At 44.9% G+C, this 16952-nt stretch overlaps 1 protein-coding gene across 1 annotated transcript in view; it reads right to left on the minus strand.

Annotated features, from left to right (window-relative positions):
* Positions 1-16952, minus strand: part of LOC134341237 (uncharacterized) — a 99000-nt gene that overhangs the window by 35216 nt on the left and 46832 nt on the right. The window contains exons 7-11 of the mRNA XM_063039085.1: positions 4972-5430; positions 3405-3489; positions 2022-3313; positions 1646-1765; positions 1150-1285 (exon numbers count right to left, since the gene is read on the minus strand). Coding sequence (XP_062895155.1) covers positions 1150-1285; positions 1646-1765; positions 2022-3313; positions 3405-3489; positions 4972-5430 — 2092 coding nt within the window. The remainder of the gene's footprint in view (positions 1-1149; positions 1286-1645; positions 1766-2021; positions 3314-3404; positions 3490-4971; positions 5431-16952) is intronic.

Below are 16952 nucleotides of genomic sequence, written 5' to 3' on the forward strand. Positions count from 1 at the left end.
CAACCTCTGCCTTAAATACACCCAGTGATCTGGCCTCCCCAGCCGCCTGTGGCAACAAATTCCACAGACTCACCACTCTCTAGCTAAAGTAATTCCGCCTCATCTCTGTTCTAAATGGATATCCGTCTCTCCTGAGGCTGTATCCTCTGGTCTTAAGACTCCCCACCATAGGAAACATCCTTTCCACATCCACTCTATCGAAACCTTTCAACATCCAATAGTTTTCAATGAGGTCCCTCTCATTCTTCTAAAATTCCAGTGAATAGAGGCTTGATTCATCAAATGCTCCTCATATGACAAGACTTTCAATCCCAGAATAATTTTCATGAACCTCCTTTGAACCCTCTCCAATGTCAGCACATCCTTTCTGAGATAGGGGCCCAAAACTGCTCTCAATACTCCAAGTGAGGCTTCAACATCCTTGCTCTTATATTCTGGTCCTCTCAAAATGAATGTGTGAATGCCTTCCTCACCACCGACTCAAGCTGCAAACTAACCTTCAGGGAGTCCTGAAGAAGGACTCATTAATCCCTTTGCACCTCAGGTTGTGTACTTTCTCTCCATTTAGAAAATAGTCCGTGCTTTTCTTTGTTCTAGTAAAGTGCATGGCCACACACTTCCTGACACTGTATTCCATCTACACACGTCAAAGTTGCTGGGGAACGCAGCATCTCCAAGAAGAGGTAGAGTCGATGTCTCGGCCCGAAACGCGGACTGTACCTCTTCCTAGAGATGCTGCCTGGCCTGCTGCGTTCACCAGCAACTTTTATGTGTGTTGCTTGAAATTCCAGCATTGCAGATTTCATCATGACTGTGTTCCATCTACCACATTTTTGTCCATTCTCCTAATCTGTTTAAGTCCTTCTGTAGTCTCTCTACTTCCTCAAAACTACTTGTCCCTCCACCTATCTTCGTATTGTCCACAAAGCCATAAATTCCTTCATCCAAATCTTTGACATATAATGGAAAAAGAAGTGATCCCAACACAGCCCCCTGTGGAACACCACCAGTCCTCAGCAGCCAACCAGAAAAGGCTCCCCTCATTCCTACCCTTTGTCTTCTGCCAAGTAGCCAATGCTCTATCCACGTTAATATCTTTCCTGTAATACCAAGGGCTCTTAACTTGCTAAGCAGCCTCATCTGTAGCACCTTGTCAAAGGCCTTCTGGAGATCCGGGTACGCGACACCCGCCAGTTCTCCCTTGTCTATCCCAGGCAGTCGGCGCTCCCGGAGGAAGGTGCCCGCGTTTGATCGGCCTCTCTGTCCCGCTCGCTCCATGCTGGGCCTTGGGCAAGGTTTAATCAGACTGGACTCTGTAGTTCATGTTATGATGTGTTTCCGGTTACTTCTCTTTTCAAATTGCTACTTTGATCGGGGTGGACTGGGTTTGCAGCCTGCAGTCAACTAAAGACACGGCGTTAAATTGATCTAAACTGAACTTTCCCAGACCGTTACTTCCATGTTTGACGTTCTGTAATTTCCACTGGTGTTTTGCCGTTTGTGTGATTTGTTCTTTTTTTTTTGCATGTTGGGTGCTCGATGTTTTCTTTGAATGGGTTCCACGGTGGTTCTTTGTTTTGTGACCGTCTGTGGGAGGATGAAGTCAGGGCTGTGTACTGCATAAATACTTTGATAAGAAATGTACTTTGAATCTTTGACGTCAGGCATAACTGGAGTGAGCTCGTCTTCTTCTTCAGCCTGCAGAAAGTCATACTGGAAACTCAAGGTCAACTTCTTCACCCACAGGCCCGTGACCATGTGGAACCTGTCAGCATGGGGAGATCGAGAGATGATGGATTTTAAAGTAACTGCTGCCGGAATAGAAAAGAGCAGCTAAGCTGAGTTGACTCTCTCCCGTACACTGGGTGTGTTGTAGATTCACTAAGTCTTGTCATAGATCCAGTCCCATTAAAGCGGAACATCAGAAGAAACTGCTGCCAGGCCCGGAGACCAGGGTGCAGACTGGGTGTGACGAACGCAGCCTGACACCCACTGTCACTTTTGAGCTTGTCTCTGGTCAAATATCCAGCTCGCAGCTCATTTCAACCTTCTCCCCAGCGTGAACTTGGTAGTGCTTCACAAGGTTCGACGACTGAGCGAATCCCTTCCCGCATTCAGAGCAGGTGAATGGCTTCTCCCCGGTGTGAACCCGCTGGTGGATCTTCAGTTGAAAAGACTGTGTAAACCCCTTACCACAGTGTGAGCAGGTGAATGGCCTCTCCCCGGTGTGAACCCGCTGGTGTGCCTGTAGGTAGGACGACCGGGTGAATGTCATGCTGCAGTCTGAGCAGGTGAACGGCCTCTCCCCGGTGTGAACTCGCTGGTGCACTTGGAGGTGGGATGACCGAGTGAATGTCTTCCCACATTCATAGCAGGCGAACGGCCTCTCCCCAGTGTGAACTCGCTGATGTACCTTCAGCTGAAATGATCGAGGAAATCCCTTCCCACAGTCTGAGCAGGTGAACGGCATCTCCCCGGTGTGAACTGACTGGTGTGCCAGCAGCTCAGATGATCTAGTAAATCCCTTCCCACAGTCAGAACAGGTGAACGGCATCTCTCCAGTGTGAACTGCCTGGTGTGACAGTAGGTCAGATGATCTAGTAAATCCCTTCCCACAGTCTGAGCAGATGAATGGCTTCTCCCCGGTGTGAACTGCCTGGTGTCTCTGGAGGTTGAATGACCTAGTGAATGCCTTCCCACATTCAGAACAGGTGAATGGTCTCTCCCCAGTGTGAACTCGCTGATGTACCTTCAATTGAGATGACTGAGTGAATCCCTTCCCACAGTCTGAGCAGGTGAATGGCCTCTCACCGGTGTGAACTGACTGGTGTGCCAGTAGGTCAGATGACCTGGTGAATCCCTTTCCACACTCTGAGCAGATGAATGGCCTCTCCCCAGTGTGAATTGACTGATGTGTCTGTAGGTCAGATGACGTAGTAAATCCCTTCTCACAGTCTGAGCAAATAAACGGTCTCTCCCCAGTGTGAACTGACTGGTGTGTCTGTAGGTGGCACAACTGAGTGAATCCTTTCCCACATATGGAACAGATGAATGGCCTCTCTCCAGTGTGAACTCGTTGGTGCCTCTGCAAGTGATATGACCGGGTAAATGCCTTCCCACAGTCTGAGCAGATGAATGGCCTCTCCCCAGTGTGAACTGACTGGTGTGCCAGTAGGTTAGATGACCGAGTGAATCCTTTCCCACATTCTGAGCAGGTGAACGACATCTCCCTTGGGTGAATCGACCAGTGTGTCTGTAGGAGGGGTAACTGAGTGAATCCCTTCCGACATTCAGAGCAGATGTATGGCCTCTCCTCAGCGTGAATTCACTGGTGTGTCAACAGATCAGATAACAGAGTGATACTCTTCCCACACACAGAACATTTGACTCCCTCGTGAACTCACTGGTTTGTCTGTGGGCGGGCTGCACGAGGGAATCTCTTCCCACATAAGGAGCAGCTTTAGCTTGGACAACAGAATGAATTGCTTCCTGCAGTCAGAACAGGTGAACCATTTCACTATGATGTGAACTTGCTGATGTATCTTCAGGCTGGACGGCTGAGTACGTCTCCTCCCACACAGAGCAGTGAATGGCCTCTACCCACTGTGAACTCACCAGTGTCCTTCCCACACTGACAGAAGGAGAATGAAATCTCTCTGCTATTAATTCTCTGATGTTTCTTCAAGTCCAACCAGATGCAGTGATTTCCTCGCACAATCTATGCAAATGAAGAACTGATCTTCCAGTGAACAAACGCTGGTGTGTTCTCAGCACCCCGGTTCCAGCGGATTTCACTGAGTTAAAACAGAACGTTTCCTTTCAGACACAAAACACATGTCCAGCTGGGATGAGATACATCTTCATCCCCAAGGATCGACAATTGATCTATCGGTGCTACAAAGGAAATATCTGGTCACTCCTTAAATATCCAGATAGATAGACAGAGCAGAACTGACGTATTGTTCTGTCTGAGAGTTCCATACACAAATCCTTTGTCATTTCCAACCTGTAAAGAGATTTACAGAAGACATCAGTGGGTGAAGGGCAGTATTTCACATGAGATAAATTTAGTCCTTGTGGTGAGGTCTGACATCACACTATCACAGTGAGGCTCAACACAAGTTGGAGGAGCAACTTGTCTTCTAAATGGGCACGGATCAGACATTCGCAACTGACATTCAAATTCACCAATTGCTTTCCTATCAGAATAGGTCATTTCTGTCTGTCCTTAACCTATAACTTGGCTCATTCTCTCTCTCTCTCTCTCTCTCTCTATTAATATCACTTCAAGTTCTGGCAGAACAATCACATGATATCACATGGGTGATCTTGGAGACTTTCTGAGTACTCTGGCCCATTCCTGCCAAGTGACTGTTGGTGGTGAACTCACCAATGTTGATGAAGATGAAAGAAAGGGCTTTAGTCTGCCTCACTGGAGATTGTTAATACATGCCAATTTTGTAAAACAAGAGCTACAGATTACTAGTTATCTAGGACAAGTGATAAAAGGTATTTGATATCAGAGAGAATGGGACAAAACATGTTCTCACAGGAAGAAAGGTCTAGAGCAAGAGGAGGTAGAAGAAAGGCGATTTTCTGGAGAATTAAAGCTGATGGATGGATTTTGTTCTTTTTCTCTCAATTCAAGACTAATTGACATTGTAACTGACTAGAAGATAACTCAGCACTTTCTTTTAGGCCTCAGTCTCAACTAGTCATATTATCTACTAATATTTCAACATCAGCTGCTGCCAACATCGGAATTTAACTCAATGTTTGCTAATCCATTTATCTGAAAGGTGCACTGGAAGTTCTTCATCAGAAATTAACTGGGAACTGTATTTTTGTTCCGAGGTCTTAGTGCTTGGTTTTAGAAGCTGGAACTCGGTAGTATCTGGGAATACACCCGCCCTCAGTGATGGCTGCCACTGTACCCAGAAAACCCCACGAACCAGATAACGGTGTAGCTACCCAGTCTCCACCGATACGCATGCGCAGCAGAAATGGCGCCGGCACCGTCGCACATCATGAGAAGATTCTCCGGGGCCCGGGTCCGGGTCGTGGGGTAGGGAGAGAGGGAAAGCGCCGGAACTGTGCCGGGGCGAGCGGCCGCAGTGTATCCGGAGCTCACGGGAGTTGTCGTCCAGTCGTGGAACAGGCCCCGGCGCCGATAAAAACCGACCTCCCGCCCGGAGCCCCGCTCCTACCTGCTCGCGATCTTCCGGAGCCTCTTGTCCACTGAGCGCCTGCGCGCTCTCGCCAACTTTCCGCCGCCCTTGCGCCTGCGCGCTCTCGCCAACTTTCCACCACCCTTGCGCCTGCGCATTTGATCGCTGGCCATCCGTAGGCGAATTCTGAACCGCGGGGATTTCTGGGTACGTAAGGGTACATTCAAAGTGCCGACGAGCGCCGGGTCTCCTCTGCACCTTCCTGAAAGTCAGTCAGCGTTATCATGCGGAGAACTCAGCAGTTCCTACAGCGAGGCAGGTTCTCGCAAACAATATACTCAATATCAACAGGCATTTGTGTGTCTGAAGAACCCAGCCATTCGTGCGATGATATTACATCTCGGTGCGTCGGGGTCCGGAGCTCAGTCCCAGCGTCATCCGTACGCCCTCCCCGCGGAATGCGCGGGTTTCCCCCGGGAGCTCCCGTTTCCTCCCACAGTCCAAAGGGTAGGTTAATTGGACATTGTAATTTCTCCCGTGATTAGGTTAGGTCATACTGTGTCCGGTGCTCCCGGTGCGGCCCTCTATATATTGGCGAGACCCGACGCAGACTCTATCTTAAATATATTTAGTGAAGAAGCCTCAACTGGGCAGAGAATTCCACAGATTCACCACTCTCTGGGAAAAACAGTTTCTCCTCATCTCCATCCTAAATCTTCTCCCCTGAATCTTGAGGCAATGTCCTGTAGTTCTAGTCTCACCTGCCAATGGAAGCAACTTTCCTATTTCTATCTTATCTATCCCGTTCAAAATTTTGTATGTATATATGTCATATCCAATGCTTGTACTGTAATCACCCTATCTATTAACGACCAAAAAAAAACACAAGCATTTCCCAGGGCGACTTTGTAAGCCCACTATGGTTTTGTCCGGCTTTAAACCTGCTCTATAATTTACTGAATCTGACAAAAATTGAATATCAAATAAGAAAAAATGAAGGATGATTTGAAATTATATGCTTCTTCATTAGTGAAGCTAAAGCAATTAGCTCAAATAGTAGAACTATTTTTTGAAAGATGTAAACATGAACTTTAGACTGGATAAGTGCAGAACATTAAATGCAGAGAAAGGTACAATAGAGCTAGTAGAATACAAAACAAAGCAGCAGGATACAATACAATCGATGGATGAATATAAAACATATGAGTATCTGGGATATCAACAAAGAAAGAAAATAGATCATAGTGTGATAAAAGGGAACACTTTACTTCAAGGCTTAAGAAAATCTGCCAAACAGAACTCAACGGTTAAAATATAAGAAGGGCAAAACACACTTATGCTATACCCATGCTAACATATTCTTTTGGCATAATATCTTGATCCAAAACAGCCCTAAAAGATAAATAAGAAATGAAATGACAAATTTCAGAAAACACAATGTCCACTCAAACAGGCTTAGATGAACACTACCTGGGACAAAAGGAGTAAGAGGAATAACAGACATTAAAAAAAAATTACACAACAGTCCCATAAAATTTCTAAGGATATATTTTTATCAACGAAAACAGTATTCAGCACTTCACACGAGCATATGCAATTGTGATAAATAGATACTGCTAAACTTAAATGAAAACACAACCCAGAAAAAAGAAGAAATTGTCACTATTGAAGAAAATGTTAACCAAATGGAAGAGCATGACCCTCCGTGGTAGACATCCCCATGATCTGAGCCAACTAGGTGTGGTTACGTACCCCATAACTGGGTTGCCAATCCAGCAGAAATGGATCACTCAGTTGGAGTCTGGATTACTAGAACTAAGAAAGTTTTATTAAAGAAACAAGCAACACAGTAATCGAAAGGATAAGAAATGCAACAGTTCAGCAATGATAACCACACATGTGCACAGAATTAAGACAACAGGATCAATTGGGCTCTATCGTTGTCTAGGGGTAAATGACCAATTTCAAAGTGACACAAAGTCCAGTTCAATTTAGTTCAGTTCGCAGTAATTGTTGCCATGGCGATGGACAACGTGGGGGGAGAGAGAGAGAGAGAACGAGAATGACTGATCATTCAGAAACGGCTTCCACACACAGACCGGCGATATTGCTCACAAGCAGCTTTCGGGCGGGTCCTTTGTGATGTCACCTGAGGTCACCGACTGTGACCCCTCCTCCAGATGCGGTTGATCCTCTGCAGTGAACCCGGCACCCAAGCGAGGGCGGACACACACCGGGTTCCCGCTGATCGTACCTTTCCACCCTGTGCGTTTGTGGCCCGATACTTCCCACCAACTTGTGAGAGGCGCACTGCTTCCAGGGTCTCGTTACCTTGAGTGTCGTGTGTGTCCCGCCTTAGCGAACCTGTCCCTTTTTATCCCCCTGCTGGGGTATCGCCTGTCCATCACTTCAAACGGTTCAGGGTTCAAAGGGGGAGCCGATCTTGACAATACCCAGACTGATGGCTCCTTCATTAACATCTCCAAATGCTGCTTCATTGTGTTCCTTATCTCTCCCTCCCCTGAGGACAGGTGGCAGACCGACTGCTGATGCCACTGATGCTAGCCCAGGCCAGCAAACATCTTAATTTATGTGTATTCTCGTCACAGTGTCAATAAGGAAACAGATGCCTGGCTCAGAGTTGGAGACCTCTTCCTAGAAATCCCAGAGGGGTTCCATGTAGCAATACAGAACTAGGTGGTTAACCCGAAAAACAATAAATATGCATAACAAAATACTAAAAAAAATCAAGACAATAAATGCAGGAAATGCCAAGAAACAATTCAACATATTACAAGGACGGTAATCATTGAGGCATCCTGGGCTCTAGTATGATGGTGGTGGCCTTGAAGCCTGCAGGAACGGGAACAGTTATTAACTCTCGACCATCAGGCTCTTGAACCAGTGGGGATAACTTTACTCACCTCATCACTGAACTATGGACTCACTTTTAAGGACTTTTCATCTAATTCCCAACATTTATTCGTTATTATTATTGCTATTTTTTTTTCTTAGCTCGAGCTGCTAAAACTTGAGATACCGACATAACCAAGGACACTAATTTCTCAATTGCTAGGAACTTTCAGACTATTCGAGTGGTGTTTAGTATTGTGACTTTCTAGAGATTTACATAAATATTACTGTGTACCCTAATTGTTGAATGCTATTGTGTAGTGACTTTGGGATGTTACTAGTTGTAGATATTACCATTGGGAAAATGTATAACTGATTCATGTTCCATAATCTTTCAATTTCCTCTTTTAATTCAGCATATTTCTGGTGTTTTTCACATTGATTTCTGTAGGTTATGTGTGTTCGGAATGGCTGCATCCAGTGAATAAGTTGTTATTGCTTGTTTATCCTGTATTATTATATGCAGATGGTTATTATGGATAATAATTCTGTAATAACATTTAAATTTGAAGGACTCTGACTCTAAATGATGTTTGCCACTTGATTGTGCCTGTGTACGTAGTCAGATTGAGTTAAACTGCTACCTGATCCGCTGACCTCATTAATAATGAAGTGCTTCGAGCGGCGTGGTCATAAACTGCTTTAAATCCACCTTCCCCCACCATATTGGAGTCCTACTAGCCTGCATATCGCTCAGATCAGTCACCGATGATACCATAGCCTCTGCCCTTTATGCAGTCCTGTCACTCCTGGACAATGGTGTCTCCTAATCTGCTTCTTCCCCTTTCCAGTCCTGATGAAAAATCTCGGCCCGAACCGTCGAGTATTTCTTTATTTCCATAGATGCTGCCTGACTATCTGAGTTCCTCCAGCATTTGGTATGTAACGTAACAGTGTCTTACATAATCATTCACCTTGTACTTTATGTTAACCTGCCATTCCACTCAGAGGCTCATACGAATATTATTTTGAGACTATGGACGGGATTGTAATGAGATTCGAGATTGTTTAATGCCATTTCCAGTACACAAGCGTAAAGGAGAATGAAATAATTGTTACTCTGGATCCGATGTAACAGAAAAAAACAGAATAAGATAAACACAAGTTAAAAACACAATAAATATAATACATAAAATAACTTATTCCCGTAGATTAATTGTATATTCATACAACAGCAAGTTTACACCAAGAAGAGGTCATTCACCTGCTCTGTATGTGGGAAAGGATTCATTCCGTCATCTGATCCGATGAGGCACCAGCTATTTCACTGAGGTTGTTGGAGGAGATATACAAACCCTTGGAGGAGATATAACCTAAAGAAACACTAATGAGTTCACAGTGGGGTGGGAAATTTTACAGTACATGCTCCATCTGTGGCAAAAGGTTCATTGAATCATCTGAACAGCTGGTAAACCAGTGAGTTCATACTGGGGGGAGGCCACTCAGCTGCTCAGACTGTGTGAAGGGATTCATTCACTGGGGCTCCACAGGGGACTGTCTTGTCTCCCTTTCTCTTCACCACTTACACCTCGGACTTCAACTACTGCACAGAGTCTTGTCACCTTCAGAAGTTTTCGGATGACTCTGCCATAGTTGGATGCATCAGCAAGGGAGATGAGGCTGAGTACAGGGCTACGGTAGGAAACTTTGTCACATGGTGTGAGCAGAATTATCTGCAGCTTAATGTGAAAAAGACTAAGGAGCTGGTGGTAGACCTGAGGAGAGCTAAGGTACCGGTGACCCCTGTTTCCATCCAGGGGGTCAGGGTGGACATGGTGGAGGATTACAAATACCTGGGGATACGAATTGACAATGAACTGGACTGGTCAAAGAACGCTGAGGCTGTCTACAAGAAGATTCAGAGCCGTCTCTATTTCCTGAGGAGACTGAGGTCCTTTAACATCTGCCGGACGATGCTGAGGATGTTCTACGAGTCTGTGGTGGCCAGTGCTATCATGTTTGCTGTTGTGTGCTGGGGCAGCAGGCTGAGGGTAGCAGACACCAACAGAATCAACAACTCATTCGTAAGGCCAGTGATGTTGTGGGGATGGAACTGGACTCTCTGACGGTGGTGTCTGAAAAGAGGACGCTGTCCAAGTTGCATCCCATCTTGGACAATGTCTCCCATCCACTACATACTGTACTGGTTGGGCACAGGAGTACATTCAGCCAGAGACTCATTCCACCGAGATGCAACACAGAGCGTCATAGGAAGTCATTCCTGCCTGTGGCCATCAAACTTTACAACTCCTCCCTTGGAGGGTCAGACACCCTGAGCCAATAGGCTGGTCCTGGACTTATTTCATAATTTACTGGCATAATTTACATATTACTATTTAACTATTTATGGTTCTATTACTATTTATTATTTATGGTGCAACTGTAATGAAAACCAATTTCCCCCGGGATCAATAAAGTATGACTATGACTATGACTGTGACTATTCGATCATTCGAGCTACTGAGGCACCAGCGAGTTCTCACAGTGGAGCAGCTGTACACCTGTTCTGAGTGGGGAAAGGGTTTCATTCGGACAACCCATCTTGTCAGGCACCAGCGAGTTTCCACTTCTGTCCCATGTGGGCAAAAAGATTTACTCAATTTCCCCACCAGCAACTTCACATCAGGGTGGAAGTTCGAGCTGCAGGTTAAATGCACAAACATCATTGTGGCTGAAGCCAACTGCAACTTCATAAGACCACAAGACCATGAGACATAGGAGCAGAATTAGGCCATTCAGCCCAGTGAGTCTGCTCCGTCATTTCATCCCAGATCCTATTCAACCCCATACACCTGCCCTTTCACCATATCCCTTGGTGCCCCGACCAATCAGGAACCCATCAACTTCCACTTTAAATATACCCTTTGATTTGGGTTTTCACTCAGTCTGTGACAGAGCATTCCACAGGTGTATCACCCTTTGGCTAAAATAAATCCTTCTTACTTCTGTTCTAAAAGTTTGCCCTTCAATTTTGAGGCTGTGCCCTCTAGTTCTGGATACTCTGACCAGAGGAAACATCCTCTCCACATCCACCTTATCTAGTCTTTTCAACATTCGGTAGGTTTCAATGAGAGCCCCACGCATTCTTCTAAATTCCAGTGAGTACAGACCCAAAGCTCCCAAACGCTCCTCATATGTTAACCCCTTCATTCTCGGAACCATCCTTGTGAACCTCCTCTGGACTCTCACCAATGACAATACATGCTTTCTGAGATATGGGGCACAAAACTGTTGACAATATTCCAAGTGTGGCCTGTCTAGTGTCTTATAAGGGCTCAGCATTATCTCCTTGCTTTTATATTCTATTCCCCTTGAAATAACTGCCAACATTACATTTGCCTTCTTTACCACAGACTCAACTTGTGAATTAACCTTCTGGGAGTCTTGCATGAGGACCCCTATCTCTTTGCACCTCTAACGTTTGAATTTTCTCCACATTTAGTTAATAGTCCACACTATTGTTCCCTTTATCAAAATGCATTATCGTACATTTCCCAACACTATATTCCATCTGCCACTTTTTTGCCCTTTCTTCCAATTTGCCTAAGTCCTGCTATAATCATATTGTTTCCTTAGCACTACCAACCCCTCCACCTATCTTCATATCATCCACAAACTTTGCCACAAGGTCATCAATTCCATTATTTAAATCATTGACAAACAATGTGAAAAGTAGCAGTCCCAATACTAACCCCTGAGGAACACCACTAGTCACTGGCAGCCAACCAGAAAAGGTCCCCTTTATTCCTACTCACTGCCTCCTGCCTGTCAGCCATTCCTCTATCCATGCCAATATCTTTCCTGTAACACTGTAGGATAAGCAGCCTCATGTGAGGCACCTTATCAAATGCCTTCTGAAAATCCAAGTAAGTGACATCCACTGCCTCCCCTTTGTCCACCCTGCATGTTACTTCCTCAAAGAACTCTAACAGGTTTGTCAGACAAGAAACCATGCTGACTTTGACTTATCTTATCATTAGTCTCCATGTACCCCGAAACCTCATCCTTAATAATAGACTCCAACACCTTCTCAACCACTGAGGTTAGGCTAACTGGCATATAATTTCCTTTCATTTGTCTTCCTCCCTTCTTAAAGAGTGGAGTGACATTTGCATTTTTCCAGTCCTGGGACCATGCCAGAATCAAGTGATTCTTGAAATATCATGACCAATGCATCCGTTATCTCTTCAGAAACCCCTTTCAGGACTCTGGAATGTTGTCCATCTGGTCCAGATTACATCCACCTGAAGACCTTTGAGTTTGCCTAGTACATTTTCCTTAGTAATAGCAATGGTATTCACTCCTTCTCCCCGACACTCACGGACCTCGGGCATACAGTTAGTGTTTTTCACAGTGAAGGCTGATGCAAAGTACTCGTTAAGTTCATCTGCCAATTTTTGTTCCCTATTACTACCTCACCAGCATCATTTTCCAGTGGTCCAATATCAACTCTCACCTCCCTATTACTCATTATATAAATGAAAAAAAACTTTTAGTATCCTGCTTTATATTATTGGCTGGTTTGCCCTCATATTTCATCTTTTCTCTTCTTATAGCTTTTTTAGTTGCCTTTTGTTGGATTTTAAAAGCTTCCCAATTATCTAACTTCCCAATTACTTTTGATGCCTTATATGCCCTTTCCTTGGCTTTTAAGCAGTCCTTAACTTCCTTTGTCAGCCACGGTTGCCTAGCCCTGCCATTTGAGAACAACTTCTTCTTCTGTGGGACATATCTATCCTGTGCCTTTGAACTATTCCCAGAAATTTCAGCCACCTCTGCTCTGCTGTCATCCCTGCCAGTATCCCCTTCCTGTCCACCTGGGCAAGCTCCTCTTTCATGCCTCTGTAGTTTCCTTTACTTCATTGCGATACTGTTACATGTGACTTATGTTTCTCCCTTTCAAATTGCAGTATGTATTCGATTATATTATGACCACTTTACATTAAGCTGACTAATAAAATCTGGGTTATTACGCAACACGCAGTCTATGAGCCTTTCCCCTAGTAGAACTGTAGGCAGTGACTAGTGGGGTACCGCAAGGCTCAGTGCTGGGACCCCAGTTGTTTACAATATATATTAATGACTTAGGTGAGGGAATTAAATGCAGCATCTCCAAGTTTGCGGATGACACAAAGCTGGGTGGCAGTGTTAGCTGTGAGGAGGATGCTAAGAGGATGCAGGGTGACTTGGATAGGTTAGGTGAGTGGGCAAATTCATGGCCGGTGCAATTTAATGTGGATAAATGTGAGATTATCCACTTTGGTGGCAAGAACAGGAAAACAGATTATTATCTGAATGGTGGCCGATTAGGAAAAGGGGCGGTGCAATGAGACCTGGGTGTCATTGTACACCAGTCATTGAAAGTGGGCATGCAGGTACAGCAGGCGGTGAAAAAGGCGAATGGTATGCTGGCAATCATAGCAAGAGGATTCGAGTACAGGAGCAGGGAGGTACTACTGCAGTTGTACAAGGCCTTGGTGAGACCACACCTGGAGAATTGTGTGCAGTTTTGGTCCCCTAATCTGAGGAAGGACATTCTTGCCATAGAGGGAGTACAAAGAAGGTTCACCAGATTGATTCCTGGGATGGCAGGACTTTCATATGATGAAAGACTGGATCAACTAGGCTTATACTCTCTGGAATTTAGAAGATTGAGGGGGAATCAGACTGAATCGTATAAAATTCTATAGGGATTGGACAGGCTAGATGCAGGAAGATTGTTCCCGATGTAGGGGAAGTCCAGAACGAGGGGTCACAGTTTGAGGATAAAGGGGAAGCCTTTTAGGACCGAGATGAGGAAAAACTTCTTCACACAGAGAGTGGTGAATCTGTGGAATTCTCTGCCACAGGAAACAGTTGAGACCAGTTCATTGGCTATATTTAAGAGGGAGTTAGATATGGGCCTTGTGGCTAAAGGGATCGGGGGGTATGGAGAGAAGGCAGGTACAGGGTTCTGAGTTGGATGATCAACCATGATCGTACTGAATGGCGGTGCAGGCTTGAAGGGCCGAATGGCCTACTCCTGCACCTATTTCTATGTTTCTATGTTTCTAGACTTGAGCACAAACTGCTCTAAAATGGCCACTGGTAGGCATTCCACAAATTCTCTGATGGGCATAAGGGACTGTCACTGTCAAATTCTGCCGTTATTGTGGCTGCTTATCGCATACAGGACTGAACCCTGGTCACTGAGCATTGGAGGGGTTTCTTCTGCTAAAGTTCATCTTAAATTAGGGTGGTGTTTAATATTGTGGATCTGTGACAAATCAATCGGTTCTATATCGAATGTTGTGTCCCTGGTGCTCATGGTCTCTGCTACACACCCAGTATGCAGTACCGAGGCTACTCGGCTCACTAGTGCATGCCCATGTTTCCATTCCACACCAATACTTTCAAATCCATCCCTACTGTTCACCTCTCACTCTCCCTGTGGTGATGGGTTCCAAACAGTTGCCAATTTGTGGGTGAAGAAGTTTCCTTTGAATTTCCTGCATGACTTTTTGCAGACTGAAGAAGACAAGCTGATTGCAGTTATACCTAACTTGTTTTTCGTCCCTGAAATCGCTGGGGTTAGGGTCCATATTAAGCTCCATATTATAAGACCATAAGATATAGGAGCAGAAGTAGGCCATTCGGCCCATCAAGTCTGCTCTGCCATTCAATCATGGGCAGATCCAATTCTTCCAGTCATCCCCACTACCCTGCCTTCTCCCTATACCCTTTGATGCCCTGGCTAATCAAAAACCTATCTATCTCTGCCTTAAATATGACTTGGCCTCCACAGCCGCTCGTGGCAAAAATTCCACAGATTTACCGCCCTCTGACTAAAGTAATTTCTCCGCATCTCTGTTCTAAATGGATGTCCTTTAATCCTGAAGTCATGCCCTGTTGTCCTAGACTCCCCTACCATGGGAAATAACTTTGCCATTTCTAATCTGTTCAGGCCTTTGAACATTCAAAATGTTTGTATGAGATCCCCCCCCCCCCCCCATTCTCCTGAACTCCAGGGAATACAGCCCAAGAGCTGCCAGACGTTCGACATATGGTAACCCTTACATTTCTGGAATCAGTCTCATAAATCTTCTCTGAACCCTTTCCAATGTCAGTAGATCCCTTCTAAAATAAGGAGCCCAAAACTGCACGCAGTACTCCAAGTGTGGTCTCACGAGTACCTTGTAGAGCCTCAACATCACATCCCTGCTCTTATATTCTATACCTCTAGAAATGACTGCCAACATTGCATTCACCTTCTTCACAACCAACTTAACCTGGAGGTTAACCTTTAGGGTATCTTGCACAAGGATTCCCAAGTCCCTTTGCATCTCTGCATTTTGAATTCTCTCCCCATCTAAATAATCATCTGCCCACTTATTTCTTCCACCAAAGTGCATGTCCATACACTTTCCAACATTGTACCTGTATTTCATTTGCCACTTCTTTGCCCATTCCCCTAAACTAAATCTCTCTGCAGGCTCTCTGTTTCCTCAACACTACCCACTTCTCCACCTATCTTTGTATCATCAGCAAATTTAGCCACAAATCCATTAATACCATCGTCCAAATCATTGTCATACATCGTAAAAAGCAGCGGTCCCAACACCGACCCCTGTGGAACTCCACTGCTAACTGGCAGCCATCCAGAATAGGATCCCTTTATTCCCACTCTCTGTTTTCTGCCGACCAGCCAATGCTCCACCCGTGCTAGTAACTTCTCTGTAATTCCATGGGCTCTTATCTTGCTAAGCAGCCTCATGTGCGACACCTTGTCAAAGACCTTCTGAAAATCCAAGTTCACCATGTCTACTGCATCTCCTTTGTCTACCCTGCTTGTAATTTCCTCAAAGAATTGCAGCTGGTTTGTCAGACAGGACTTTCCTCTCAGGAAACCATGCTGGCTTTGGCCTATCTTGTCATTTGCCTCCAGGTACTCCATAATCTCATCCCTATCAATCAATTCCAACAACACCCAACGACTGATGTCAGGCTAACAGGTCTATAGTTTCCTTTCTGCTGCCTCCCACCCTTCTTAAATAGCGGAGTAACATTTGCAATTTCCTGGTCATCCAATACAATGCCAGAATCTATCGATTCTTGAAAGATCATCGTTAATGCCTCTGTAATCTCTCCAGCTACTTCCTTCAGAACCCGAAGGTGCATTCCATCAGGCCCAGGAGATTTATCCACCCTCAGACTATTAAGCTTCCTGAGCACCTTCTCAGTTGTAATTTTCACTGTACATACTTCACTTCCCTGACACTCTTGAATGTGCGGTATACTGCAGATGTCTTCCACTGTGAAGACTGATGCAAAATATGCATTCATTTCCTCTGCCATTTCTGCATCTCTCATTACAATATCTCCAGCGTCGTTTTGTATTGGTGCCATATCTACCCTCTACTCTCTTTTACCCTTTATATACTTAAAAAAAGCTTTTAGTATCTTCTTGATGTTAGTCACCAGCTTCCTCTCATAATTCATCTTTTCCTTCCTAATGACTTTCGTAGTTTCCTTCTGCAAGTTTTTAAAAGCTCCCCAATCCTCTATCTTCCCACTAGCTCTGACTTCCTTGTATGCCCTCTCTTTTGCTTTACTTTGATTCTGACTTTGGCTTTGTCAGCCACGGTAGTGTCCTTCTTCCCTTTGAAAATTTCTTCTTATTTGGAATATATCTGTCTTGCACTTCCCTCATCTTTCGCAGAACTCCAGTCATTACTGCTTTGCTGTCTTTCCTGCAAATGTCCCTTTCCAGTCAACTTCGGCCAATTCCCCTCTCATGCCATTGTAATTTCTTTTATTTCACTTAAACACCGACACATTGGATTTTACTTTTTCCCTCTCAAATTTCAATGTGCACTTGATCATATTATGATC

Source organism: Mobula hypostoma (genome assembly GCF_963921235.1).
Source record: "Mobula hypostoma chromosome 10 unlocalized genomic scaffold, sMobHyp1.1 SUPER_10_unloc_1, whole genome shotgun sequence".
Taxonomy (NCBI): domain Eukaryota; kingdom Metazoa; phylum Chordata; class Chondrichthyes; order Myliobatiformes; family Myliobatidae; genus Mobula; species Mobula hypostoma.